Source organism: Melospiza georgiana, chromosome 14 (genome assembly GCF_028018845.1).
Source record: "Melospiza georgiana isolate bMelGeo1 chromosome 14, bMelGeo1.pri, whole genome shotgun sequence".
NCBI classification, from domain to species: domain Eukaryota; kingdom Metazoa; phylum Chordata; class Aves; order Passeriformes; family Passerellidae; genus Melospiza; species Melospiza georgiana.
Genome location: NC_080443.1, coordinates 14960690 through 14988491, shown reverse-complemented (window position 1 = coordinate 14988491; position 27802 = coordinate 14960690). Strand labels below are relative to the sequence as shown.

The window sequence follows — 27802 nt, the reverse complement described above, 5'->3', positions numbered from 1 at the left end:
TCTGAGCCCGCAGCCCCGCGGGAGCGGCTCGGCCCGGCCCGGCCCGGCGGTGAGTACCGGCAGCCCCCGGGGGTGCGCTGGGGATAACGGAGCGGGGCTGGGAGAGCGGAGAGTCCGGGGAGAGCGTGGCGCTGGCCGGGACAGCGTAACACCGCTGTCACCCACCGGATGGGGACATGCTGGGTCGTCCCGAGGTGTGTGGTAGCCCTTGCTCTCTCTATGTGTCTGGACAGATCCTCTGTTCTGCCGGACAGATCCTCCCTCCTCCCAGACTGACTCTCTGTGCCCTGGGACAGACCCTCCATGCCCTGGGACAGACTTTTGGTTCCTTGCCCATCCCTCAGGACACTCCCCCTGTCGCTTTCCGCTCCCCTTCCCCAGCCCAGGTCCCTTCGTTCATGCACGGTGTGGAAGTTGTTCTGCTCCCACTCTCTGTGTGTGTCTGTGTCCACTTCTAAAGATGTGAATTGGGTGTGTGACCCCCAGGCAAATGCCAGGGCTTGGTGGCTTCACTCCCCAAGCCTGGGGATGTTTGTAGGGTTTTTTTCTGGGCAGCTGCTGCAAGCCCTTCTGCTTATCCTCTGGCACTGAGTCCAGGGGAGATCTGGCGAGTTGGAGGCTGAGGAATCAGAGTTGCTTCCTCAGGAGCTGTTTGCAGCCTGATGCTGCTGCAGCTGGTGATGATTTCCCTCATGCCATGCGTTTTGGGGGCACTGGGAGGGTTTACGCTCGTGGATGTGCTGCCTGTCTCTGCTCTGTGCCCAGCTTTGTTCTCTGAGCAAGAGGCGAGCGGAGCGTTTCGCTCAGCAGCGTGAGGGTGCTGGGAGGATGGCAGGCAGGGAGGTGTTTTCCTGTCAGCTCTGCCAGCCTGAAGACCTGATGCAATAAGTCTCTGTGTGAGTAACCCTAATTTAGGCAAAGGGGCTGGACTAAAGCCAGCAGGGCTGGAGGACTTGGTGGGCAAGCACACCCTCTGGAGCTGGTCACCACAAGGAGGGTGGAACAGGAAACAGAGGTGAGTACAGAGCCGAGCCTCGGTGGCAGAAACATCTCTGAAGGGCTGGGTCCTTGCTGCTGACTCCCCAGAGTGAGCTGCTCTGTGGAAAGGAATTGTGAGGATCCTTATGAACCTCGAGGACCAGGTTTGAACCTGCTGGCAACGCACCTGAACCTCACTGGAAAAGCTGGAGTTGGGAACACAGCCCAGGTGTGCTCAGTTCTGAGCCTGCTCCCCTGTCACCTGCATCAGCCTCCTCCAGCCAGCCCAGGTACTGGGGCCTCTGATACCACTGTGCTTTTCTGGAGTCAGAAAATTATTTATTATCAGCCAGAAATAGCCTTCCACCAAAGCCTGTTGGGGGCAGGGAAGGGAGGGATGGGAGGAGGAAGGCTGGGAACAAAAGCTCGGGGCATGTGGAAAGGAGCTGTTTTGAGGAACGCAGTCAGTGGAGGATGTTTTCCTGTAGCTGCCTTGGGGAAATGCTGCATTTGCTTTGGTTTCAGCTGTGTGATAGCCTGGGACATACGTTTTCTGGTGATGTGTGTTTTTCTTTCCCTGCTGTTACTGCTGGAGCATCCTTTCTGGGATAAAGTGGAGGGAAGGAGTGAGGGCATCTAGTGAGGCTTCCAAGTGTCCCCAGATTTCATCTTCCTGCGGTGTAGGCAGCCCCTTGCCCCTGCCTTGGGCAGGCACACGGTCCTGGAGCTGCTCTCTAAGAGCCAACGCTGTCCCCAACCCCCAGGGGAAGGAGTTTGCAGCAGCCTGGCACTGTTGGCATGTGCCCTGCTGTTCCCAGGACCTGCTTTGTCAGGAGCAGAGTTTGATCTCTTGCAGGGGCTGCAGACACTGCCCTGGTGCAGTGTGAGGGTGGGCAGGGCTGTCCAGCTGCCCTGCGAGCTCCAGCTGAAGGGAGGATCAACTTGTTGTGTCCTGGGAACATCCTTGCTCCCTGGGTCTGTGCTGGGGACAGCAAGGGGTTCATGCTGGTTGCTGATAAGCTGTTGTGAAGCTGCTGCTTATCAGGGTTAGACAACTCCAGTGTGTGCTGTAGGAGGGGCCCTGCACCCCAGGAGCTGGGGATTCCAGTGTGGAAAAATCCTTTTAGGATTCAGCTGCTGGAGCTGAGCTGTGGATGAAGATGCTCTTTGCCTTGGGAGGATACATCAGCTGCACAGCCCTTGGCAGTCCTTGATTCTGCTCCTCTGGCAGGGATTCCCCCTCCCTCACCCCAAAGCATTGGGATTTTGTAGTGCTGGAGCTGCCCCACGGTTTACCAGTCTGCCCAGCTGTGTGCTGGAATTGCAGCAGCTTTGTTTGCCTTTCAGCAGTCTCAGTGTGGAGAGCCTGGGAGGAACAACTTCTCCTGCTCCACTTGGTGGGAAGAGTTTCCCCTGCCTTCAGTGGAAAGCCCAGCCTGGGGGGAGCTGCTGTAAATCAGGGCTTGTTCTCTAGGAGCCCTCGGCGTGCTGGGGACAGAATTCCAGGTTAATTGATGAAACAGCAGCTCCTGTCCGGGTTCAGGGTTGCCAGCTCTCATAAGGAACTCTTTATGTGAGAACCTTGGCTGCTGTTCAGAGGCAGGGTGGGGGGATAGAGGGAAAGGTAAATTTTCTGGTGCAGTGGAGTCGCCTGGCATTTGAAATAGTGCTCCTGGCAGGATGCAAAACCCTCAAAGCAGTGTGAAGGAAAAAAAGAATTGAACACTTCCCCACCCTTTCTGTCCCTGAAATCTTACGGTTTGTCTTTTAAACCTCTGTAAAATATTTGTTGAAGGACCTGAGTCATCACTTTTTGCTGCTTTGGCTCAGTTTCCTGGCTGCTGGCTTTGCAAGGTTTCTTGTTTAGATCATGGGAGCGGGGAAAAACTAATTCCCAGGAAGTCAGGTGAGTTTGGAGATCATAATGTTGTTAAAATACCAGAAAAACAAACAAGTGTAGAATTCAGCAAGAAGGGCTCCAATTTTATTTGTCTGCTGCTTTTGCTAAGGCCTCGTGTTTGGGAGCTGTCATGTTTTCTGCCTGTAGCCAGCAGGAAAAATCTTGTGTCTAAAATAGTCGCCTTCCTCAGAGCCCTGGATTTTCCATCATCACGTGATTCCAGAAGCTGAGGATTTAGGAAGAAACATCAGCTGTCATGAGGCAGATTTTAAAAAGGATACAAGCTGGGAATACAAGTTTTGCTATTAAACAAGTCCAATACTGTGCAACCATTTAAACCCAGTCTGATATTCCCTCGAGCGGTGTCTAAAGCTGTTGAGAAGGGGTTGAGAATTAGTCAGACGTCATTCTCACAAACCACAGCATTTTTGTCTCACTGGCACACAATTCTGTCTCAGGGTGAAGCTTCACACATCAAGTGGCAGCATCTCTCTGCTGCAGAGCAGGCCAAAAAATTAAAATTCTCTGGGAAAATGTTGGATCTTGGCGATGAAAATCCCGTCTGTGAAGGGGAAGGGATGAGGGGCTCTGCGGGGTGGGGTGGAAGGGAGGGGGAAAGGTGACTCCAGCCATGGGGACAGCAGTGCTCTGCATGGCTTGGTGTCCCAGTGCCAATGAGCATTGCACATAAATACCCATGAATTAATATTTATTTATCTTATCAGCTCTGAAGCACTGGTTGCTTTAGGGATGAAATAGTGCATGGGAAGGAGGGACCTGCACAGCTGCCTGCTGCTGGGGCTGTTCTGGCTGACATGAGGTTAGCCTGACATGCAGTGAGCTTCAAAAGCAGTTAAAGATATTTCTGATCACATAAATGATGAATTTTTTTCTTCCCCTCTCACATGTGATAGATGGTGTTGGCTGGGAATAAGAATCCAATTAAGATTCAGAAAGCCAGCATTTTTGTTTTCAACAGCATAGGAAAGTGGTTAATAAGTTAAACAGCCAATTATGTACATGGTGTATAGTTGGGATGTGGGAGGTTCCCTCTGCACCTGCAGGGGGGCCCTGCTGGTTGTGTGTCCTTTGCAGCCCAGGCACCCTCCCCACAGCCCTGATCCTTTACATTCCGTAGGGATGGAATGTAAAGACTTTAATTAAGTCCACTTTTTCCTCCAAATCCAGTTTTGAAACAGATCTATCCCCCCTCCTCCTTGTGACAGTGTGCCCAGCTTTCACATGCCTCCTGTAGGATGGGGCAGAAAATTTTTAATACTGGAAGCTAAAATATGCCCCAAACCCTGAGAGTGCATTGTCCCCCCTTGCTGCATCTCCTGTGTGTCCCACCTGGAGCAGGTGTCTGACAAGAGCATCACTGCCCTGGGGAGGCAGGAGATTTGTGTTTGGTGATTTTTCTCTGTTGGACAGAGGCTCCCACGGGTGCTGCCTGTGGCTGCTCCCACAGGACTGAGCCTCCCAGTCCCTCGTGGAATGGGCAGTGTGGATTTGTGCCTGGGAAGGGGCAGGAGGTGGATTTGTGCCTGGGAAGGGGCAGGAGGTGGATTCCAGCCTGGGAAGGTGCAGGAGGTGGATTTGTGCCTGGGAAAGGGCAGGAGGTGGATTCCAGCCTGGGAACACGGTGGGTGCAGAGCCAGCACACGAACCCTCCCTTGTGTCCGCCTCGTAGGGCGGCTGTGTGCAGGGTTTGATGCGAGCGCCACGATTCGCGGTGACATCACGATGTTTTCTGCCCTGAATCACAAATTTCCCTAAATTGAGCCCCAGAGCAAACTCATAGTCAAGCGAAAATGTGCAACCCTTCTCGGCGCATCTGAGCCAAATACGTGCGAGCCCGTGGGGACGGCAATGGGCTCTGTGTGTCCCGAGCAGGGGGAGCTCCGCGCTCCCACCTCGCCCTGCTCCTTGTTTGCCCTTTCCCCTGCCTGAGCAGCAAGCCTGGGAGGCACCCATGGATCTGTGAGCTGGGCATGGGCATGGATGTGCGGGGCTGGCACCAGGGTGGGCGCTGCCCCCTGCACACGCACCCCTGGGCGGCTGCCTGGTAGCACAGCCCCTGTTTCCTCTCCGGTTTGGAGGAAGGACTTTTTCCCGTGGTGGCTTTTGTTTGTTTGTTTGTTTATTTGTTTTGGTTTTTGTGGTTTTTTTGTGGATTTTTTTGTTTTTGTTTTATTTTGGTGGTGGGTTTTTTTGGTTTTTTGTTTGGTTTTGCTTTTGTGATTTTTTTTTTTTTTTTTTTGGTGTTGTTTTGTTGGTTTTTTTTTCTTCACTTTGAGACTTTCTGAGCCCACCCCCGGCCCCTGCAGCTCCTCCCGGCCGTGTCACCAGCGGTGCTCTCCGTGTGTCCCCGCGTCACCGCGGGGTGTGGAGGAGCGAGTTTTGCTTTCGTTTGCCAGCCCGGAGCCCTCGGCTCTGCGACGACGCTGAGGATTGCGGAAACACCTCAATCCTCGTGATTTCCCGTCGGTGAGTAGGTTTAGACACTTAGATACTTTGGGGGGCATTTTCAGATTTTATCTGTAGAGAGTTGGAGAACAGATTTGCTCTTTGGTCCCCAGTGCCCGGGCAGGCTCTGCCCGGAGCTGCCTTCGTGCCAGAAGCACCTAAAGCTGTTTGGTTTTCCTCTTGCTTTCCTGGCTGATATTTCCAGTTTTGGTGTCTCTGTGGGCGTGAGCCCCTCCCTGAGGACCCGTGTCCATCCTGTGTCCTGGAGCAGTGGCCGGGCAGTGGCTGAGCCCTGCTCTGGCAGAGGGATCGGCTCTCCTCTCCCCACAGGGGATGCTGGCACAGCGGCTTTTGCCTTCCTGCCCGGGGCAGAGCAGCCCCAGCTCCTTCCAGCTCCTGCTCAAAGGAGGAACCAGCCAGGGTGGCAAGTTTGGTGGTCATGAGGGTCCCTTGGGGTCGTGGTCAGGGCTGTGAGGTGGTGCAGGAGGAGTCACTGCCACCCTGCCATCCTTCAGTGTGAGCCAGGCTCTTCCCTAATGCCACTGCCACGGCAGCTGCTGTGCCACGTGCGGGGATGGCACAGAGGCTGCTGGAGCTGCTGGATCCCTGCTTGGCATCAGCAGTGCCTGTCTCAGCTCTGCCCTGGGCACAGCAAAGTGCTCTGGAGTTGCTTTTCTCATTTTCAAAACGAGATGAGACACTTTGGGGGTGTCCAGCTGTGGTGCCACAGGGTTGGCCTCAGAGCTTTTCTGTGATTTGTGACTCCCAGGGTACCTCAGGTGGCTTCTCAGGGCTCTGCTGATCCTCAGCCCCTGCAGAAGCTTTGCTGGGTGCTGCCCATGTGCTGTTAGTGCAGCCTCTTGGGGTTTCAGCCAGGGGGGTGCTGCCCTCACTGCACCAAACCTGCACATACCTGGTGAGGGGAGCTTTTCTGGGGACAGCAGGGCCTGAGAGGAGCTGGCACTGTGCGTGGGGATGGCCCAAGAGTGAAATTGAGAGGCAGTCACTGTCACAGCAGTGGCCACCAGCCCTTGAGAGGGAATTTTGCAGTGCTGCTATGAGCAGCATTGTCTATTGCAGCCCATCGGGGACAGTTTCCCTCAGGAAGGGTTCATTGGAGATATCACTTTATTGGGTTGTTCTGATATACCTTTTCCCTCTGTATCAGGCACCAAAGTATCTCAGTACAGTCCCCTCCCAGCAGGCAGGACTGTGGACTTGTGCTTCAGGCTGGAAACAAGAGCCCTGCCTGGGCATCTCTGCCTGCTGGGTCCGCCCCAAATCTCTGAATTTGAGAGATTTTGAGCTCAGTCCCAGCCGTGCTGCCTGTGCTGGGGTGCTCAGGGGCAGTTTTCAGCCTTTGCCTGCCCAGTGGGAGAGGTGAAGCTCCTCTGGCAGTAGCAGGGAGCCAAGGAGCATCTGCAGGGATGTTCCCAGCATGCCATTTCTGCCTCCCTGGCTGCTCACCTGTGGCAGAGGTGTTTGCTGGGGAGCAGCAGCAAGGTGCTGTGTCCAGACTAATTGCACCTGTGTGCAGAAGGTAATGAGGCTGCTGAAGGACCAGGGCAAGCTGTGAATCCACTGAACTGCCTGGGTGGTTCTGAGTAGTAGATGTTTTTGCTTTGTGAAAGAGTTCTGGAGATGGCTCTGTTTGTCAGCAGGAGAGGGGAAAGGGACCACTGTGAGCTGTGGTGCTGTGGGGAGCTGCCTCAGGTGTCCATCCCAGCTTTTCCTGGTGTCCCCAGCTCCATGTGTGCTGGGTTTCAGCTTTTCTGCTGCTCTGGGCAGCCAGTTTGTGTATCCTCACACTCCTCTCCTGCTTCAATCTGATGACAGCCTGTTTTCACTGCCTCTAATCCTCCCTCAGGTACTGCTGCTCTCCCTGTGTGTCTCCACTGCCTGTGAGCTCAGATATGTGATTTATAACTGCCCCAATTTACCTGTTTGATACTCCTCTCTCATTTTTGCCTTCCTGAAAGGAATTTTGCTGCCACAATTGCAATGGGCTGTAGTGGGACAGCCTTAGTGGGGAAACAGCCACAGGTGACTTTTGTGGACTCTTACAGAAATCATGGATCATCCCAAAGAAAGATGTCCTGTTCTCTGGGATGGACACAGCAGAATTTTGCATGGTATTGCTGCTGGGTGTCAGTAATTCTGTGTCTGTTTCAAATATGCTTGGTATTTGCCATGAAAAGAAACTATTTCTTTAATGAGAGGAGATCACTGAATTTAGGGCACTATTAAGATTGAGCCCCTCTTCTCCCCACAAATGCTTCACCTAAAGCACAGCTTTATTTTTTTCTCCTCTGTTTTTTCTTGTTAATGTTTAACTTTAGCATGGCCTGAGGAGCTGCTGCTCGTGGGGCTGCTCTTCTGCAGAGAGAAGGGGGACCTCTTCAGTCAGGAGTTACTTTGCAAATCAGATATCTCCTTCCCCTCTTTGCTTTTCAGATAATTGAGGAAATGAAGCTCCCAGGTTTTTCTGCTGACCCTTTTACACTTTGTAAAAGTGATTTTGCTGTCTGCTGTAGAGGTTGGGATGAGACTCTGCTCTGGGACTGCTAGATATTCAGGACAGCCTCAGGGCTTGTGTGTGCCCCCAGGCAGCAAAACCCTTCTCTGTGGGTTGTTGTGGACTTGAAACAGCTTGGAAGTGACCCAGCCATGGAGAAGAAAAGTACTTGAAACTGTAAGCACGAAGATGTTTAGTTCAGAAGGTCCTGGAAGCCCAAAAAGGATTTGGTGACCATGTCCCTGCATTCTGCTCCTGCTCCTGTGACATCTCCTGATGGCAGAGGGACCCTGGGGCAGCCAAACCTTCAGGTTCATCCCTGAGAGCCCTCATTGGTACCCTGGCTGTGCTCCCTTGGGACAGCACGTGTGTGTGCTGGAGCTGGCAGCTGGGATGGAGCACAGGACAATGTTTGGCTGCAGATGCTGAGCCAGTTCAGGACTTTGTTCAGGGCAGCAAATGTGGGGAGAGCAGAACAAAAACAGGAGGAGAGACTGGAATACAGATGATGGCACGCTGACTCTTTCAGTGCCAGGTCAAATACCCCCTGAATTTAAAGCTTTTGTGGCATGTTAGGATAGTGCTGGCTCGCTGATGGTGCCTCAAATGTGAAACCTCTGAGGCAGCAGGGGCTGAACCCACAGCTGGCCCTGTGGAAGGTGCTGGATCCATGCAGGTGTAGCAAGAGGAAGGTGCTGGATCCATGGCAGGAGAGGTGGCTTCCAGGGTTTGCTCTGGCTGATGCTGGCCATCTCCTCATCCCAGTGCCTGTGACATGCCCATCCTGGGGAGCCAGACAGGCTGAGCTCAGGGGCTGGAGTATGGGAGATGTGCTGTGCACCAAGAGGATGTTTTGGTGTCTGCTAGCCCTGGGAAGAAAGGTTTTTCCACTGAGTCATTTGCTGCCTCTGCTTTTTATGAGACAGCACTGGGATCTGGGAGAAGGGGAGATGGAAAAACCCAGCCCAGCTCTCCCTGCTCTGGCAGGACAAGGTCCATGCCAGCACAGCTGCCCCACGTTTGCTTCTCAGAGGGAGCAGTAGACAGCAGCATAAATAAAGCAGGCTTGGCTATTTTAGGATATTGATCAGTGCATTAAAGAAAATTAATTAAGTAAAATCTTCACTTTAGCTGCAGCTGGCAACATGGGCTGGGGTGGAGCAGAGCAGGAATGGGCACCTTGGGGCTGCTCCCCAGCCATGGTGGATGAACCATGAGGAGTTCTGCTTCTCCACGTGTTCCTCCTTGAAGCTGCAGTGGATGGAAGGTTTCCCACGTGTGCCACAGTTCTGGTGTGACAGTGCCACTGTTCTGCTGTGACCCTGCCACTGTTCTGGTGTGTCAGTGCCACCATTTGGGTGTGACAGTGCCACTGTTCTGGCGTTGTTCTGCTGTGCTCTTCCCTGAGCAGCAGTCTGAGGTGAAGAAACATTTGGGGAGGGCTTAATCTTAATAGTGCCCTAAATTCAGTGATCTCCTCTCATTAAAGAAATAATTTCTTTTCATGGCAAATACCAGACATATTTGAAACAGACACAGAAGTACTGACACCCAGCAGTGATACCATGCAAAATTCTGCTGTGTCCATCCCAGGGAACAGGAGATCCTTCTTTGGGATGATCCATTATTTCTGTAAGTGTCCACAAAAGTCACCTGCTTGCACAGGGGGTGATGGCACCAGACAGGCTTGGTCTAGGCAAGGAGAGCTTGGGAAAGGGACGTGGGTGCTGTTTTGGTGATGCTCACGAGTGTCTGCAGCCAGGGATGGGGTTTTCCTTCTTCTGGAGAAGTTTCTGAGTTCTTATGGAGCTGGGATGGTTTTACCACTCATTCCTGAGCAGCAGTGTGGGGTGAAGAGCTTCTGTTTACTGCTGGGGGTTAAAACCAGGCTTGTTTCTGGTGACTTAATGCCAAGCAGAGATCTTGGCAGGCAGGAGAAGAAGGCTCCAAGCCTTGGGAGCTGGAACTGTTTTCTGCTCAGAATTCTTTACAGCAGGGCTGAGCACTCAGGACAGCTGGTGGTGAGCCCAGAGCTCCTTCCACAGCCCTGCTGGGATCACCCTAACCCTGCCCTCCCTCCGCATTCCAGCTGGGAAGCTGAGCTGCAAGGGGAAAGGGCAGCAGCCCAGCTCCTGGCAGCACAAGGGCTTGTAAATACTCATGCCCAGGCAAAATAAATAGATAATATTAATTGGGGTTTTAATGCCAAGTAGAAGCAGATGGTTTATCAAGGTGGAGAAGGCAATGTTTGAGGGCTTCAGATAAAGTGGATGAGCTAGGAGCCACTCTTGAAAAAGAAGACAAAGAATATTGAAGCAGCTGCTGAGAAGAGCCCACTTTCCACTAGCAAAAATAGCCACAAATGTTTGTTAGTGTAAATTAATCTAAAAATGCTTTTTTTCTTCTTTTTCTCCCCTTTCTTCTCTATTGAAGACCACTGGTGATTCATGACAAGTAAAATGTATATCAGAAGTCAAGACTGTCCTCTGGGATGGGGTTTTGCACTAATAATGGTATAAAACCCATTTATGTCTGCAAAATGGCTTTGGTAGCAGGCTTCTGATAAGATTTTAAATGGATTTTTAGTCAGGGCCCGGTAAATCGTGCTCCAGGTCATGCAGTGCTTGTCACATGTGCCTTCAGTGCTCTGAAACAACTATTGCCACTTTTTACCTGCTGCCAGAGCCACTGTTCTGAGCTGGGTGGAGATGGGGCTGATTGAGGGCTGGAGCTGCCCTGCATCACACTCTTCCTCACAGCCTCTCCCCTTTTTATGATGATTTGCAGAGCAGAGCTCAAGCTTGCCCCTCGTAGCTTAGGTCTGTGGTGTGTTGCCTGGGGACAGACAGACAGCAATCAGGTGTGTGCTCAAAGATGCTGTGGGAGTGTGGCTCCTCATCACAAACAAAGGCCCAGCATGCTCGAAGAAGAGGTTGGGTAGTTCCCTCTCCCTTGAGGGACTAAGATGTTACCTTTCCTTGAAAAATCTGTTATTTATGGAGCAAACTCCCAGGAGGTCATGGGTGCTCTGCTGGGCTTCCACTCAGGACGACCTGGGAGATGGAGCCAGGAGAGCCTCATGGCTTAGATCACCTGTGTAACTCAGAGCAAGAGGCTCTGTGTGTGCCCAGCTCTATTGTGAATCAAAGGCAACTCCAGCAAAGGAGAGAGAATGATGAAGACGACTCTATAGATATCAGAAAGCTAATTAATTACTTTATTGTACTATAGTATATACATTTTATTTAAATTGAATCTGTTAAGCATTTACTCTGCACACAATTGCTCACACTGCACAAAATTTGTGACCCAACAATCCACACACACACAGACACTCTTGGCCCTGATAGGCCAAGAAAACAGAACATCTTCACTATGGCTAAACAATCTCCATATTGCATTCTACTTTAGCACAACACAAGCACAGCAAGTAATAAGAACTGTGTTTGCTCCTTCTCTGAAGCTCAGAGAATGTGAATCTCAAAAATATTGTGTGTTGTGCCTTGCTTTTCTCTGTGAAATGTGACAGCACCTCTCAGCAGTGGTGAGAGGAGATTTGGTGCCCCCAGCACTGAGGTTTGTCCCTGTGCTGTCCCACACTGAGGTTTGGTGCCCCCAGCACTGAGGCGTGTCCCTGTGTGTCCCACAGAGTGCCAGGAGCTGCTCTCCCTGGGCCTATGGTGTCCCTGTGCTGTCCTACACTGAGGTTTGGTGCCCCCAGCACTGAGATTTGTCCCTGTGCTGTCCCACACTGAGGTTTGGTGCCCCCAGCACTGAGATTTGTCCCTGTGCTGTCCCACACTGAGGTTTGTCCCTGTGTGTCCCACAGAGTGCCAGGAGCTGCTGTCCCCCGGGCCCATGGCGTACACGGCGCCTCCCTCACCGCCTGGGCCTGTGGGCTCCCAGTACTGTGTCTGCAAGGTCGAGCTCTCCATCTGTGGCCAGAACCTCCTGGACAGAGATGTCACCTCCAAATCTGACCCCTTCTGCGTCCTCTTCATGGAAGTAAATGGGAAGTGGGTGGAGGTAAGTCCTGCTGGTGTGTGGATTTGTTCCTCCCGTGGTTTGCTCGTGCCTCCCTGAGCAGGAGTGGGAGCTTTCCTGGTGCTCCTGTGTGGCACCAGTGTGTGAATGGTTCTGTGCCACAACTGGTCCTTCCCCTATCAGTGCTTTGTGCTGGGCATTGGTTTTTACTGCAAATTCTGTTTTATACCTGGTTGGTCTGGGAGGGAGCAGGGTAGGCAGAGTGTGGATATGTGGTGGACACAGGCACCCACATTGGGTGCAGCAGAAAATGAGCATAGAGGAATTTAAATCATGTAAACCAAACAAAAACGTTCCTAGTTCCTGGGAGATTAGGTACTCTCATTCATGTATTTGGCCCAGGAGCTGATGAATGACCAACACCACCTCAGGTGTCCAGCAGTGATCTCACCTTCAGCAGGGAGAGTGTAGGGAAAACCTCACTTTGCCACAGCCTGCAATTAACTTTTTCCAGCCTGGATGAGATTCATGAGCTTTCCAGCCTTGATAGGTGTCATCTCTGACCTAATTGTGCTTTTCAGGAATTTTTCTTTCTGTCAGTAATGTCTCAGTCCAGCAGTTTTGATCTCGAAGCTTTCTATGCAAAACGTTTGGTGCTTTTAGGTTTTTGTTTTTCTTTTCTGCTATTTTTAGCTTCTCTCTAATTGGCACAGTAGGCACTGGACTGAGCCTTGAGCAGCAGCTTGCTGGTGGTGTCAGCAGGGCTGGAATGGGCTGGCACAGGGTGTGGTGTGCTGGTGCCTCTGAGCTGTGCTCAGTGGGACACTGCTGGCATTGACTCACAGGTGTCTGGGGTGCTCTGTGGGTTTGGCTCGTGGCTGGGTGCCAGGCAAGGTCAGGAGAGGTGAGATTGCCCATGAGAACCTCTCTGGATGGGATGTTGGTGGACTCTTGGCAGCTGATGGCACGTGGTTCACAGCTACCCCCTTGTTCTCTGTGGTTTTGGCCACACAGATGTGCCCCATGCCCTAAGGGGACAGAATAAGCTCATTGGAACCCATCCCACGCCACTGCCCCTTTGTCCTCCACACCAGATGAGGGACATATCCCAAGCCTTGGTCCTGGTTGTGGTGGTGGGTCTTCTCCTTTGGCACCAGCCCTGGTGCTGGTTCTGAGCTGGGCAGTGGGGCTGTGGCACCAGCTGATGCCAGTAGGAAGATTTCTGCTCACTGTTCTTTCTAGCTGTAACATTTGTTCCCAAATACAATTATTTTGTCTCACTGAGCTTAATAGGAATTAAAAATCTTTGTGAATCAGCCTTGGAGGAGTGGGGGAGGGAGGCACAATAAACCACAGGCTGGGAAGTGAAGATGGGTGATGCTTAAATGTTCTACCCAATGATGTCATCTCGGAGAAGCCATGAAAAAGCTGACCTGTGGTGCCAGGAACAGGGACAAGGGACACATGAGTCAGCCCTGCAGCTGCCTTTGTGCCACTGAGTCACCCAGGCAGTCCTGCACCTTCAGCACCAGCTTCCCCTGGCACTTGAGGCAGCATCTCCCCGTGGTGGGGCATGAGGCACCTCCACATGCTGGGGTGCTGAAGGTCCCAGCCTCCCTCTGAGCACTGGAAGGCCCCAGTGCAGTCACTGAGCACAAGGGCTGCTGCTGGAGATGATTTCCTGGTTTTGTGCTCAATTTCCTAATTCATAGAATTGTGGAATGGTTCCTTTGGGAAGGAACCTAAAGATCACCTCATTCCTACCCCCCCACCACCACCATGGCCCTTGCTTGAAGCCACATCAGCCTGGCCTTGAACACTTCCAGGGATGGGGCAGCCACAGCTTCTCTGGGTAACCTGTGCCAGGGCCTCACCCCCCCTCACAGGGAAGAATTTCTTCCAAACACCCAATCTAACCCTGCCCTCTGTCAGTTTGAAGCCATTCCCCCTTGCCCTGTCACTCTGTGCCATTGTCTGAAGTCCCTCTCCAGCTCTCCTGCAGCCCTTTCACGTGTCCTAAGGTGTCTCCTTCTGTCTTCTGAGCAATCCCAAGGCTCTCAGCCTTTTCTCTCAGGAGAGGCACTCTATCCCTCTAATTGTCTTTGTGGCCCTTTGAGGCTCTTACCCAAACAGATTTTTTTAATTAGCCTGGCTGGCTCTTACAAACCCTTGTGCTTTTCTGCTTTTTGGTGGCCAAGGCCCTGTTCTTTCCTGCAGATCTGAAGGGGATGGCAGGAGCTGCTGGCAGTGAGGGGTGCTGGTGAAGAGGCCTCATGTGTGATGGTCACCAGCAAGGTGGCTTGTGCTCACCAAGCCAAAGTTCAAACCTTGTGCAGCTCTCAGCTGGGGATATTGCTGTGCTTCACTCTGGCACTGGGCAGGGGATTAAAATGTTGAATCTTGGGGCTGAAGAAAGCCCCATCACTGCCAAGTTACCCCAAGCTGGGTGGGGTTTTCATACCCTTCCTTCAGCCACTTCTTCCAGAACAGAGCTGGAGATGGGACCTCAAGTTATCTCCTTCAGTCTGGGCTCTGGGTGTGAAAGGACTGGTTTCCCTTGGTCCCTGGCTTCCCAGTCATTCCAAGAACATGGAAGGACCTAAAATCCATCTCTGCTGCCTGTGCAGTCCCATCTCCTGGGGCTGGAGGGGGATTTGTGTGTGTTGTGCTGCTGAAATGAAGCAGAGCTGTGGATGCCCTGGTCCATCACCCCTGAGCAGATGCTTGGCTCCTTTGGTAGGGGATGGCAGCAGAGAGGGTGTGTGTGAAGCTGTGTGGCCCTGGCCAGCTCACAGCCCACTGCTGCTGGCTTTGGTTCCCTGGGGTGCAGCAGGTGCCTATTCTGGGAACACAGCATTTACTTTAGTAAATTTACTTTACTTCAGTCGTTTCTTGGCAATTAAGACAGACTAAGCGAGCAATTGCAAAAAGCCCTGTGATGGTTGGGTGTATAAATAGCAAACTCACCACATTTCCACTGAGCCCCTCCAAACCTGCCTTCTGTGCTGAATGAGTTTCTTTGGGACTAAGGTATGCATTTGCTTTTTTTTTTTTTTTTTTTTTTTTTTTTTTTTTTTTTTTTTTTTTTTTTTTTTTTCCTTTTTTTTTCTTTTTTTTGGAGGCTTTTTCTGCTCTGCTTATTTCTGGCTCAGCAGCTCTGGCAGACATCCCACGGTCCCACAGCCTGGTTGGTGCTGCCCAGGGATGGCAGCTGCTTTCCAGAGAGGTCTTGCCCTGGATCTGGGATGCACAGCCTTGCCCAGAACTGGGTGTCCTGGCTGCAGGACAGGGTGGAATGCCAGCCAGGGTCACAGCATGGCCAGAGGCTGTGTGCTGCCCCACAGGGAGATGGGATGGTCTTTCCAGACACTGAGGGCAGCAGCTTTGATAAAATCACACTGGGCTGTGTGATCTGACACAGTGTCTGTGCTTCCTTCTCTTTTAATATCCGTGTTACCATGCCCTGGGATAATGGGGTGATGTGGCAAAATGCCAGTGCTGTCATAACACCTTCCACACCTTCCAGAGCCAGATCCAACCTGGCCTGGAGCACTTCCAGGGATGAGGCAACCACAGCTTCACTGGGCAGCCTGTGCCAGTGACTCACCACCCTCACAGGCAAGAATTTCCTCAGAACATCTAATCTACACCTGCCCTTTGTCAGTTTGAAGCCATTCCCCGTTGTGCTGTCACTCTAGACCTTTGTCCAAAATCCCTCTCCAGCTCTCTTGGACCCCTTTGCATGCTGGAAGGTGCTCTGAGGTCTCTGCAGAGCCTTATCTTCTCCAGGCTGAGCAGTGATACCAGCATGATACCATCTGCTGCTCTGCTGACAGAGCTCCTGCTTGCTTTGCAGGCTGGAGGATTCCAGCTCTGGGGACAGGACACCCCAGAGTGTTTCTTGTTCAGCTCTCAGGCTCTGCTGCCCCTGCCCTTCCTGCCCCTTTCAGCTTCATGAGGATATTTTGCACGTCAGGCTCTGAACTTGCCCTTTAACATGTCTGGGGGGGAATATGGGTTCTGACATGAGTTCAGACTCTGCTTGCCCATGGACTTCCAGAAGTAAATACACCAGCTCTTCTCAGCCTCAGTTTCTATCACTTTGCCCAAAATCCTGGGGGTTTTTCTTTGTGCAAGCTCATGGTAGGATCCCTGCTGGTGCTTCCACCCTTCCTGCAGAGTGAGTTATGGGGCTGGGACCAAAGTTCCATTTCTGCAGAGCAGCATTCCAGCATCTCATCATGGCTGTCCTCAGGGTGTTGTTTTGGCTCACACAAGGCTTTGTGACCACCTGTGCCATGCAGTGTGTAAACCCACACTTCCACCAGCTGCCTGCCAAGTTTTCTCCTCTGCTCCTGTCCCTGCTCCTGGCTGTGGGATGCTGCACAGAGCTGTGGTGTTTCCCCTCTGACAGCAGCTTCCCCACATTCTTCCAGTCTCCATCTCCTCTCTATGCCTGCCCTTCCAATTCATCAGGGGCATCATTGCTTCCAGCCTGCTTGCAATAGCTCTTGGTGACAATATCTACTGAAGTTTTGTCTCTGGGCCCTTCCAGCCTCTTGTTGCCACTAATGCTTGATGAAATCTATGAAAAAAGGGACTGTGGTGATGGGGTTTTTTTATCTTTTTATCTATGGAAGGCCAATAAAAAGCAACCACATGGATGTTTTGGGTTGAGTTCTAGAGGGAAATGCTAGAGAGTCATGTTCTGGCTCATGAGCTTGTTTTGCTTGTCCTTGTTGCTGGCTGCACAGACTAGAAGCAGCAAGTTTGACCCCATACAGAGGGTCTGCTGAGGATCAGAGGTGTGTGAGAGCCTCAGCTCATGGAGAACAGGGCTTAAAGCAAATGAAGCAATTCTGGCTTCAGTGATCCTCAAATCCATGCTGAGCCTTGGCTGGGTGGGCACTTCCATGCTGGCTGTGGGGTGGGGAGGGGTGTCCATGCACCCCATCCTCGGGAGGCAGCTCTGCATGGTGTGCCCTTGTGTGTTCAGATGGATCCCAGCTCGTGCACCTGGCTGTCACAGCCAGTGTTTGGGGACAGCTCTGCTGAGGGCTTGCTGTCCTCATCCTGGTGGTCACCATGGAGTTCCTGGCTGGATTCATTTTCAGTGACAAAGCTGCAAAATGCACTTGCCTAAATGCCTCTTTTTCTCTTCAGCTGGACAGGACAGAGACAGCTGTGAACAACCTCAACCCAGCTTTTGCCAAGAAGTTCATCATTGACTACCACTTTGAAGAGGTGCAGAAGCTCAAGTTTGCCCTGTTTGACCAGGACAAGTCCAGCACTCAGCTGTATGAGCACGACTTCCTGGGCGAGTTCTCCTGCACCCTGGGCACGGTGGGTCTGGGGTCCCTGCAGCAAAGGGGACCCCAAAACACATCAAACACAGGGATGTGGGGAGGTTACAGCTGTTCTTCTTACCCCATGCAAAGTTTGCTGGCTCCTTCCTGAAAAGACAGATTTGATTTCCTTGTCACACTTCAGCTGTTGAGGTTGAGCTGTTGCACATTAGGGGATGTCTGCTTGCTCCACTCTAAGCTGGTCATGGTGTGGTTTCTGCTGGTGCTGGCAAAGGGGCATCAGCTGGAAGCTTCTGGCTCTGTCTTCACCATGGGTTATAATAAGGGCTCAGTTTGGGCTTGGGAAACTTCCAGAAATTTAAAGTTAGGATGCATGTGATCTGCCTTTCTTTCTCAATTTGGGTTTTGTCTTTCTGAAAGTTTTGTCCATTACTGTTGTGTAGCAAAACATTCCTCCTGCTTGAGCATATTGGTGCTGGAATGTGTCTTCTGCTCTTCCTGTGGAACAGCTTTTGGGACACAATGCAATTTAAAAGTTTTTGGAAGGTTTTTTCATTCATGAGCCCAGACCCTGTTAGAAGCTGGCAGCTGCATTCTCCAAACATCTTTGTCCTCTGGCTCAGAAGCTGGGAATGAGGGGGATTTTTTCCATCTTTTTGCTGCATCCAGCAGCTGAGGGCTGCTGTGGTACCTGGCACAAATGCAGAGGCTGGGAGAAACTGCTTCTGTAGTGCTCAGTGCTGGGATGGGAAGGAAAGAGGTGCTGTAATGAGTGGGTCAGCATGGGGAGGGAGCCCAAGGTGCTCAGGGAGGCTCATAAGAACATTGCTCTGCTCACAGAGTGCAGCATGGCACTGCACGTGGCAGGCAGCACCAGGGGCTTTACCACTGCCAGCTCAAGAGCTTGACAGGTTAGAGGAGCACTGACATTTACAGGGTTTGAAGTTTAATGACTGGAATTTTGGAAGTGCTCTGTGATGACCTCATTCTGCTCCTGCAGAAGTTAAGGGAGTGCAGGCAGCAGCTCTGGCCTGTGTTCAGTGGTTCAGCTTTAAACCCATCCTTTACAGTGAGTTCTGCTGTGCTGAAACACTTCCAGCTCCAGAGTGGGGCAGCTCAGCAAGGGCTGCTTGCAAAAGTCATGTCTTGGTGGGAGCAGAGAATTCATGGATTTAAGGACACAGCTGGAACCTTGCTGCTGTTGAGTGTGGCTCTGCAGCAGCCCAGGGCTCTGCAGGCCCCTGGTGGGGAAGAGCATTATCCATGTGCAGTGGGGAGGAAAGTGGAAGAGTCTGAAGAAGAGAGCTTGGAACTCTGCAAGCTTACCCCAGTATTTTCACTCTACAAAGGAGACCTTGACCTGTGCCCAATTTTAGCAGCAGTTCCAACATCAGCTTCTTGGTGACATTTAGTCCACAACAGGACACCAGCTTGGAATGGAGGAATCTTTTAATTTCTCTTTTTCCCCTGAAATGCTGTTTGCCTCCTCTCCCTGGGCTGGCAGCACAGCCCAGCTGTGGGGCAGAGGGGGGCTGGGGGGTGGCACTTGAGCAGGGTGAGGAGAGGAGTGAAGCAAAGTGGAGGGGGGCTTGTGGGTTCAGCCACCCTGCCTTGGGCTTCCTTGTGACTGGAATTGGCTTGGTGAGATGTTTCCATGAGCTCCCAGAGAACAGCTGTGGGTAGCAACAACTGGGCAGTGAGAATCTGACTTTTCAATTCTGAGTTTGCACTGGAGCTCAGTCAGATCAGCCAGGTTGCTGAGTGCAGCTGATGAGGTCTGCAGTAGGATTTTAAAGGAGACCTGGATCATTCCCAGGCCTGTATGACCTCTGTGGCCAAAGGAAATGCAGGGAAATGGGATCAGACCCCAGGCTGGAGGGTGTCCATGGTGTCTGCTGTCCTGCCTGTACCCAGCCTGGCACAGAGATCTGGTTGCACTGCCTGGTGATTCCTGTGCACCAAGAGCACTGGGACTTGGCTGGCTCCTCACAAATGTCAAGGGTTTTGCTTTAAAGTTGCAAGAATCAGGGTCACAGAATGGTTTGGGTGGAAAGGGACCTTTAAAGCTCATCTAGACTCGAGGGGGACCCACTGGATGTGGAGTCAGGGCACAGGTGGCTCCAGCAGGTTGCTGGATCTCCATGTGGGCATCTGTACCTCATAAGGAAAGTTACAGGTTCTCCAGACCTGAAGGAGACTGAAACTCACTGAGCTGGGAAAAATCTCAAGGGTTTAATTAATTTCCCAGTTTATTCTGTCTGTCCTGTTACAAACCAGAAGTGAAGGGAAGAACTTTGCATGCCTTTGGGGGTGCTGTCCCTGCTCAGGGGGTGCAGAATGATGCTGGGGGAGAGCATCCAGCTTGTAATGAGAGTCCACCCATGGAAACATGTCCTGCAATCAAGCTGCTAGCAGGGATCGTGGTAGAAGTGTGTGAAATGGGCCTTGAGGGAGTGAGTGGTGATGTTGCTGGGAACAAATTGCAGTGGTTCTGTGTGTGTGAGGACCCCCTGATCTCCTCCAGGGTCCCTAGGTTCCCCAGGGGCTGGGGTGTCACTGGTGATATTCCCACTCTCACAGCCATCCTTGCATACTGGTGCTTTTGTTCTACTCCTGCAAACACTTAATCTGAATTAACCAACATGAGCAATGATCAGTAGCTTATGAGTCTGCTTTTGATCACTTGTACAATCATGGCTTTATTGTCTTTGCCTTCTCTAGATTGTCTCCAGCAAGAAAATAACACGGACTCTCCTGCTGGGGAATGGCAAGCCAGCTGGGAAGGGCATGATCACGGTAGGTTGGCTCCTTTGTGTTCCTGCTGGGCCTCTGAAGGTGGATGGGGGCAAGGCAGGGCACTCACAGGGGCTCCAGGAGATTGGGGTGAAGCTCTTGAATATTTTTCCTTTTACCTCTTGTTTTTCTGGTCACTTTGATCTGTTTGGAGGACAGTTTATTTGGGAGAGGGGTGAATCTCTTGAATATTTTTCCCTTTGCCTCTTGTTCTCTTGGCCACTTTGGAGGACAGTTTATTTGGGATAGGACTGTTCATTTGGGACAGGATCTTGCTCAGTGTCTGTTCTGTGCTTAGCACTGTGAATCTTCAACTTCTGCTTCAGTCTCAGCAATAAAAAATGCCTCAGTCTGCAGAAGTACAGAGTAAATCTGTGCTGCTGCTGTTTGTTCTCTGGTAGAAGGCGGCTGCTCAGACCTCTCTGGTGCAGTGACAGGTAATAGGGCTCATTCCTTTTGCAGGGATGGGTGATTTTGTTTGTAGGATGAGGATGTGCCATGGCAACAACTCTCATGGCAACAGCCACTGCTTCTGCTCCAGACCCCTTCGGGCAGTGGCCTTCCCGCTGCGGATCTCTTCAGCAATGTTCTTTTTTAAAAAGAAGAGACTAAATTTAGGTGTGTTTCTGTCTTACCTCAGCTCCCATCGTTTTTGGATCTCTGCTGTGTTATGGGTTTTGTGAAATGTGCAGCTGGGCTGCGAAGTTGTGGAAGGAAAGGCCAGCAAGGAGTTAAACTTTTGTCAGGTTTAAAAGCACTGGAGAGGTTTAAAAGCCTGGGACCTGCTGCATCTCTGTTCTGTTTGCTTTAGGGGAAGATATTTTTCTCTCCTAATTGCTGCAGTTAGTCTTTAAATGCAAGGAGAAAAGCCACAGTGAGGTTCAGAAGTGGGGCCATTCCCAAGGCTCTGACATCCCATCTGATGCTTGAGTGGGAAGAGCTGGAAAAGTTTCCAGTCAAGTTCAAAGGTTGCATGATTTAGAGAAAGGAAGGTCCTGTTGTGTCACTAATGTGCCATTAAACATCCAAGGGGGGCAGAGACATCTGCTTAATTTTGTAGAACTGATATGATTTCTTGATCTGGGTTTTTTCATCCTGGCCTGGCCTGGGTGATGCCATCAGGGCTGTGTGTGTGGGCACTTTCCCTTGGCGCAGTGCTGGAGCACAGGCCATGGACTCCACTGGAGGAGCAGGGAGTTTGGAGCCAAAGCCTGACTTCCTTGTCCTCTTTCCCTTCAGTTTTGCCCACCTATCCATTTTCCTAGCTGAGATGCCACACAGGTGAATGCAGCAGAAGAGCCTTGGCTGAACAGATGGGACTGTGTGGGGGTCCCTGAGTTTGAAGAGAGGAGATCCCAAAGCAAACCTCTGTGTTTGTAGAAGTCAATTTTAAAATCCTGCTGCACCCTTGTGCTGGACATAGTGGTGGGGATGTTGTTGCTGTCCATGCTGGCCAAGAGAAGATGCCACCAGCAACTGTGGCAGGGTGGCACAAGGACATTCCTGGCCTGTCTGCACAGCCTGGCTTTTACATAGCCTACAGGAGCCCTAAAGTGCTGGATTCCAGCTGGGCATGCTTTTGTGGGGCTGAGGAAAGGGCAAATTTCATCCTCTTCCCTGCAGTTTCTCTTCTTCCTGCTGGTTTTGGTGACTGCTTGCACCCACCTGGGATTAGGTGGGAGAGAAAAGTAATTCCATGGCATGGCAATAGGGAACTCCTTTATGGGGCAGAGGGGAAAACTGGGGTTCATATGCAATGAATAGGGGTCCTCTGTGGACCAAAGGGTTGTGTCCACCATGGGAAGGCCAGGAGGTTTTCCAGGAGCTGTGGCTCATCCTCTCAGCTGCCCAGACAGATGCAGGAGCTGCATCTCTGCCTCCTCATCTCTGCCAATTCCCCAGCTCTCCTAAGTGCCAATAACCCTCTGATTGCTCCTTCTCTAGAAAATTGTCCCCTGGAGTTCTGCAAGTTTTTCTTGAAGCCTTGGTGTAATGACAGTGCATCATTTCAGTGCAGGACAGTCCCTTGTGAGAGGCAGCAAGCAGCCATGCTTGGGACACTGTGCACAAGGACAATGTCCAGGCTGTGTTCCTGGCTGTGCTGGGAGAAGGAGGATGCAGCTGGGAATGCTGGGGAACTGCTCAGCCCACCTCAAGAGATCAGAGAAAGGAGAGGTAGAGAGCAGATGCTTGGGCAGGAAATAAAAAGACAAGTGATTCAGAAAATGGCTCGTAATAAAAGTGAATAAATGTGGGGTTTTGTTATAGACATTCCTTTAAAATACCAAGAGACTGATTAGACCATATTCCAGACAAAACTGGCCCACTGGGGGCTGGCAGCCAAAGCCCTTCTGGAGCATGTGTGAATAAAGTCTCTCCAACTGAAGGGGTCTGGGCTGTGCTCCTGCCTGCTGCAGCTCCTCAGGAGCACCCATGGGCTCTTCATCCGGGGCTGCCCTATCAGGTCTTCATCTGGAGACATGACTCCTGGGTTCCAGCAGCATTTCCCCTGAGGGAAATGTTCCCCTGAGGATGTTTTTGCCATGCCCAGCCCAGGTCATGGAGGATGAGGTGGCACATCTTGCTGGCAAGGGTTCAGATGGCTTCTCCTTCCTCTTGGCTCAGTCCTTCTCCTCCTTGGAGGTCCTGAATGAGCCCTGGTGCAGAAAAGCCATGTGAGACCAAGTCCAGCATAACACTCAAGAAAGGGGTTGAATTTTTTACCAGGAGCTTAACTTTTTATGCTGAAAATGAATGCAGCCTTCCCTTGTCTTTCAGATAGCTGCCCAGGAGCTCTCAGATAACAGGGTGATTACTCTGAGCATGGCTGGCAGAAAATTGGATAAAAAGGTGAGTGGAGCTGTGTCTGGGGGATACAATGTTAAATTTCTGCCTTTGGGATCTGAAGAAACCTCTGCTTTGGGTGTAGCAGTGACAGAAATCAGTCCCACTGGAGAAAACTTCAGGGTGAAACTGGGCAGGATCCTCTGGTACAGCTGTGCCTCAGTTTCCCTGTTGTCACTATTCTTCATCACACATCTCCAGATGGAATGATTCTGTGTGGCATCTGTGTATCAGCATATCTCAGAGACAGCATATTTACCCCCTCAGTGGCAGCTGTTTGCAATTGCCTCCTGACAGAGCTGGAAGTTTTGATGACCTTTGACTCCATATCTCAGATGTACTGAGAGCTCCTGGCTGTCACCTTCAGCCCCTCTGGAAATGGGGCAAAGATCTGCTTCTGTACCAAAGTGTAGGGCCTGTCTTCTCCCAGGAAGTGCAGGTAGCACACGAGCTTTGCTTTGGATGTGATGCACAGGAAACAGTTCTTAAAGCCTCTCTGAGCAGCTTCTTCTGACCTTATTTACCAGGCAACCAGAGCTATTCCTCTTGAACCACTCCTGTTGCTAAGCAATCCATGGGAATATTATTTTTTCCTTCTTCCTAGTCTCTCCAGAGCTTGTTTTATTGGCAGGATGGCCCTCAGTTTCAGAAAACAGGGTAAAGCAAGCAGCCAGGCAGAAGGGTATTTGTGGGGCAGAAGATGGGGCTCACCCAGTCCTGTTGATAAAACTCAGTGGGTATCTGGTTTATCCAAGTTGTTTTCCCCACCTGTTGGAAATGACTTTCTTCTCACCTTTCTACTTACCCTGTCTAGTGCAAATGCCCCAGTTAAGAGGTAACAAACAACTCAGTTTCATCTGTAGTGTCAGCAGAAGGGTTGTGCTCAGTGACCACCAAGAACTGACAAAGTTTCTTTGCCAATTCCCATATGCAGGACAGAGCTGCAGTGCTCAAAGTCCTGCTCATGAGCAAAGGATGCTCAGGTCACTTCATGCAAGTTAAAATGGCCCTTGAACGGGGGTATTGGATGGAAAACAATATTTTTGTGTAATTTTTGGTTATGGTTGAAATGCAGCTGTGGGAGGTGGGTAAAACTTGTTTAAGCTTAGGAAAGACAGTGGAAAATTGAATAAACAAAAGAAAACCAAGGCTAAGGTTGCAGCCTGGGGAGTTGCAGCATCTGGTAGCACACAGCATGGGGCTGGGAGCACAGCTGCAGACTCAGACATAATAGGGAGGGCCTGGATCTCACAGGACTTTGTGGTGGGGTCAGGGATCATCTTCAGTGCACACACCAAGCTGAAGCTGTGCTCATCCCTTACTGTGCCACAAAGCCAGCCTGGAGCAGTGCTCAGCCCCAGGCAGCTCCTTCTGCCATGGCTGCCCTGAGGCTGGGATCTCTTTGAGGCTGCAGGCAGGTCCTCCTCCCCATCACATTCCATCCTCTCCACCTGCATCTCACTACCTTGATTTAAATGTTGAAACTGCAAAGCAGGAGCATGTCAGCAGCAGATTCAGCCTGGGGCTCTCATACCTCATGATCACTTCTTGGGAGAGTTGTTGAAAGATAAAATATCTTGCAGAAGAGGAGACATTTCCACCTGGGACCAGCCATGGGGAGCCCAGGGCTGTCTGTGCCACCACAGCAGTGGGAGGGAACAGTGATGCTTCAGCATGGCTGGGGGACAGCAAGTGCTGTAGGCCAGGGCTGCTGCTGGAAGCTGTGATTGAGGGAGCTGTATCTGTGATTTGGGGAGCTGTATCTGCTGGAGGTGCCAGCTCCACCCTCCTTCTCCATGGTGTGTTAAAACCAGTTTGGATCATTTCACTTCTTGGATTGATTTGCAGATCGATCCGGCCTGCTGAGCTCCTTTGGTTGCTCAGTTTCCACCTCCTGCCAGGTTTGCAGGGGTGAGATGTGGGTGGGTTTGATGTTTTAGAATAGCAGCCCACAATCTTGTGGCTTGGAGGCATCTCCCACCCTGCTTTGAAAAGAACAAGGCTGACTGGACTTGCAGGCCCGGCTGATCCACGTGGGATGGCAGCAAATCCTTCAAAGCTCCCAGTGCCTCCTCCAGCCCACGCTGGGCTGCTGGGGAAGCTGCCTTGGTTGGAGGTGAAGCCAGCACAGACAGGGTCAGGCACCACCACTGGTTCTTTAATCCATCTGTGAAGCCTGCAAGTGCCAAGCCCAGGTGGTGGGTGAGCCGGATCAGAGCTGTGCTATAGCCACAAAGCAGCAGAAGGAATGGCTTGTGTTTCTATCCTACAAATGTGTGAAAAAGGGTAGGGAAAAAAATAGCCTCATCTCACTAGAGAGCCTTTATGGTCTGCTACTCTGCAGAAGAATTTTGACTGAAGCAAGTTGTAGTTTCCCCAGGCCAAAACACTTTGCAGTGATTTACTTTCCTGGCTGGCTTCAGAAACAGGATTTACATGGAAATGTAGATGGATTTTCTGCTGGGACATTGCTAGGACCCATGTGCATCCCAGCTGCCATCTCCTGGGCTTGCTGTGGACAGGAGGTCCTGGAGTGTCCACGTTTCCTCCTTCCCCATGCACAGCCCCTCACATCCCCACTGCATCACTCAGAAGCACAAACCCATAAAAAGTTCCTCCAGCTCTTTGAAGGATTCAGACACCCACCCTCCTCTAGGAGGAAAACCCAACTGAAATAACTTAAATTCTCCATAGATTGTCTGGAATATCTGGGATTTGGTTTCTTCTTAGCAACTCCTTGGGGTTTTTTTCTGAATGGGAACGAAGCTCTGCCTAGAAAAGCTGGAGTTTCCCTGTCGGTGCCTTCCTCCTCCCGAGGCAGCCCCCGAGCTGATCCCAGCAGGGCTGTGTGTGTGTGTGTGCACGTTCCCATGAAGCAGAGCCTTTGTGGGGGGATTATCTGAGGAGATGCTGGCAGCAGAGGCAGCACACACTGACTCAGGGCTGCTAGCTCAGGGTGTTACATGATCCCTGTCAACACCAGGGCAGCTCGCTCCTTAAAGACTTCCTCTGCTTATGCTTTGCTGCTGTGTGTAGGAGGGTGGATTTTCTTCCTTTCTCCCCCAAGACATGCACTTCAAAATTCTGGTTTTTCCTCTGAGGCGTTGGATGTTTTTCCAAGCCCAAATGCAGCTGCCTCCCAGCTGGGGTTGTTTTCTGTGGCATCTGTGTCCAGAGAGCTCCTTGGGTACAGGCACACGCTGGGGTGCCAACACACCCAGCTCACAAAATGTGCTGGGGAAATCCAGGGGATTCACACAGCCAGGACACTGCCTGTGGGTGCTGCCTGTTTGCCAGAGTGCCTGACCTGGCCCCACGAGGACAGGAGAGTGTCTGCAGGGCTGGCAGAGACACAGAAACATCTCCCTTGGACCTCTGCTGCTTGCAGAGCACCACGTAACCCATCCTGTTCTTCTCCCTCCAGGACCTTTTTGGGAAGTCAGACCCCTTCTTGGAGTTTTATAAACCAGGTGATGATGGGAAGTGGATGCTGGTTCACAGAACAGAGGTGAGCAAAACTCCAACGTGAGCTGCTGAGACACCTCCATCCTCACATCAGCTCCTCTTGCCCTTCATGGTGTTGTCTTGTCCATTGGTTGTAGACCAGGGTGGGATCCAGGGATTTCAAAACCTCACAGCTCTCTTCCTGGTATCCAACTGAGGCTGCTGAACCCCAGCAGATGAAGATTCACTGGGGCCAGCAAAGTCTTGAAATCTTTTCTGTGCCCTGCTATATCCAGCAGGCAGAGAGGGAGATGGTCTTGAAGCCTGTGATAATCTCCAGTCTCATCCTGGGCTTAGACTGAGCCCTGGGCCACTCTCCCTCCAATTTCAGGAGCATTAGGGTGAGCTGTGACCTGGGGAGATGGTGGAGAGAAGGCGATGTGAGGTGGGGAAAGGTTAAAATGAGCTTTTTCCCCATCTCCACCTGAGCTGGGTGTTGAGGCACCTCCAGTTTCAGAGCATGAGCACCCTACTCGTGTCTCTCATGAGCCAGAGCCACAGCCAGGGAGGCACAGAGCTGTGCCAGGGTCTTGGTGGGTCTGAGCAGGGCCAGCTGACCCCTCCTCTCCCTCATTTATACCTGCTGTGCTAATTTGGTCTGAGCTGGTCATGTTCTCAAGCTGCTAAAGCCAGTGATGTTAGGAATACCAGGGAGAAAAAGGCTGGATTTTGCTTTAACAATGGACTAATAAGTACTTTTCAACGGCTTTCTTTCTTCTCCTCAGAGCTTGTTTGAGGCTCTTTTTAGTTTGCACATAGTTCCTGGCAGCTGGCAGAGAGAGGGGGGGAATCACTGGAGGGGGGACTCAGCAGCTTCCATGGCAGAGCAAGAGAGCTCCATCTCACCCCATCTCACCCCCTTCTTTCTCCATCCCTTTTCTTGTCCCCTCAAAGCCTGCTTAAGGAGTTGTACCACCACAGGCAACTGCTGTAACAAAACACAGGGGGAGCTCAGGTGGAAGGAGAAAGTGGTGTTTGTTTACAGAGTCTCTCCATATGTTTGGTTTTACCACTTCTGTGCAAAGTCCATGAGGATTTCCTTCCCTCACACACCCACATGCACGTGAGCACCAGGATGTGGGTAATGCCTTGTGCCCTGTGGTACCAACACAGGCCATCCTTACAGCTCTGCTGTTTATTTTCTGGTGCTTTCCCACACACCTTTCCATGCATATTTAGCTCACATCAACCTCAGTATTTCTCCTGTGGGAGCAGGCTGAGACCTCACTTGTTTTTTCCCTCATGATTCAGTGTGTGTAGCTGGGCTTGACTCAACAAGATGTGTTTCTCAGATGTGGGGGATTGGAGTGGCCCCCAGCCCTTCCTTCTGGAGAGGCATGGGGAGGTGACTGTGCCCCAGCCATTGCTGGGATCTCTAAAAGCCTGTCAGGTTTGTGGGGAGCAGATGTCTGTGCTGGTGTTCCCTCTGCCCATTGTCCTGTCTCACTGGATCAAGGTCTAGACAAGTTTTCTTTCGAGTAATGGGTGCTCCAACAGCCTCCACCTTTCCAG

General features: G+C 51.5%; 1 protein-coding gene across 4 annotated transcripts in view; it reads left to right on the top strand.

Annotated features, from left to right (window-relative positions):
• The window catches only part of CPNE2 (copine 2), a 45948-nt gene continuing 18146 nt past the window's right edge, over positions 1 to 27802 (top strand). Inside the window, exons 1-6 of one of the 4 annotated variants that reach the window (XM_058033867.1) lie at positions 1 to 49; positions 11689 to 11885; positions 17007 to 17186; positions 19871 to 19945; positions 22721 to 22792; positions 26211 to 26294. In XM_058033867.1, the coding sequence (XP_057889850.1) occupies positions 11718 to 11885; positions 17007 to 17186; positions 19871 to 19945; positions 22721 to 22792; positions 26211 to 26294 (579 nt within the window). In that variant the 5' untranslated portion in view covers positions 1 to 49; positions 11689 to 11717. Of the gene's footprint in view, positions 50 to 801; positions 1016 to 1078; positions 1269 to 10323; positions 10373 to 11688; positions 11886 to 17006; positions 17187 to 19870; positions 19946 to 22720; positions 22793 to 26210; positions 26295 to 27802 lie in introns of those variants that run through there. The other 3 variants (XM_058033869.1, XM_058033868.1, XM_058033866.1) reach the window with 3 other exon arrangements.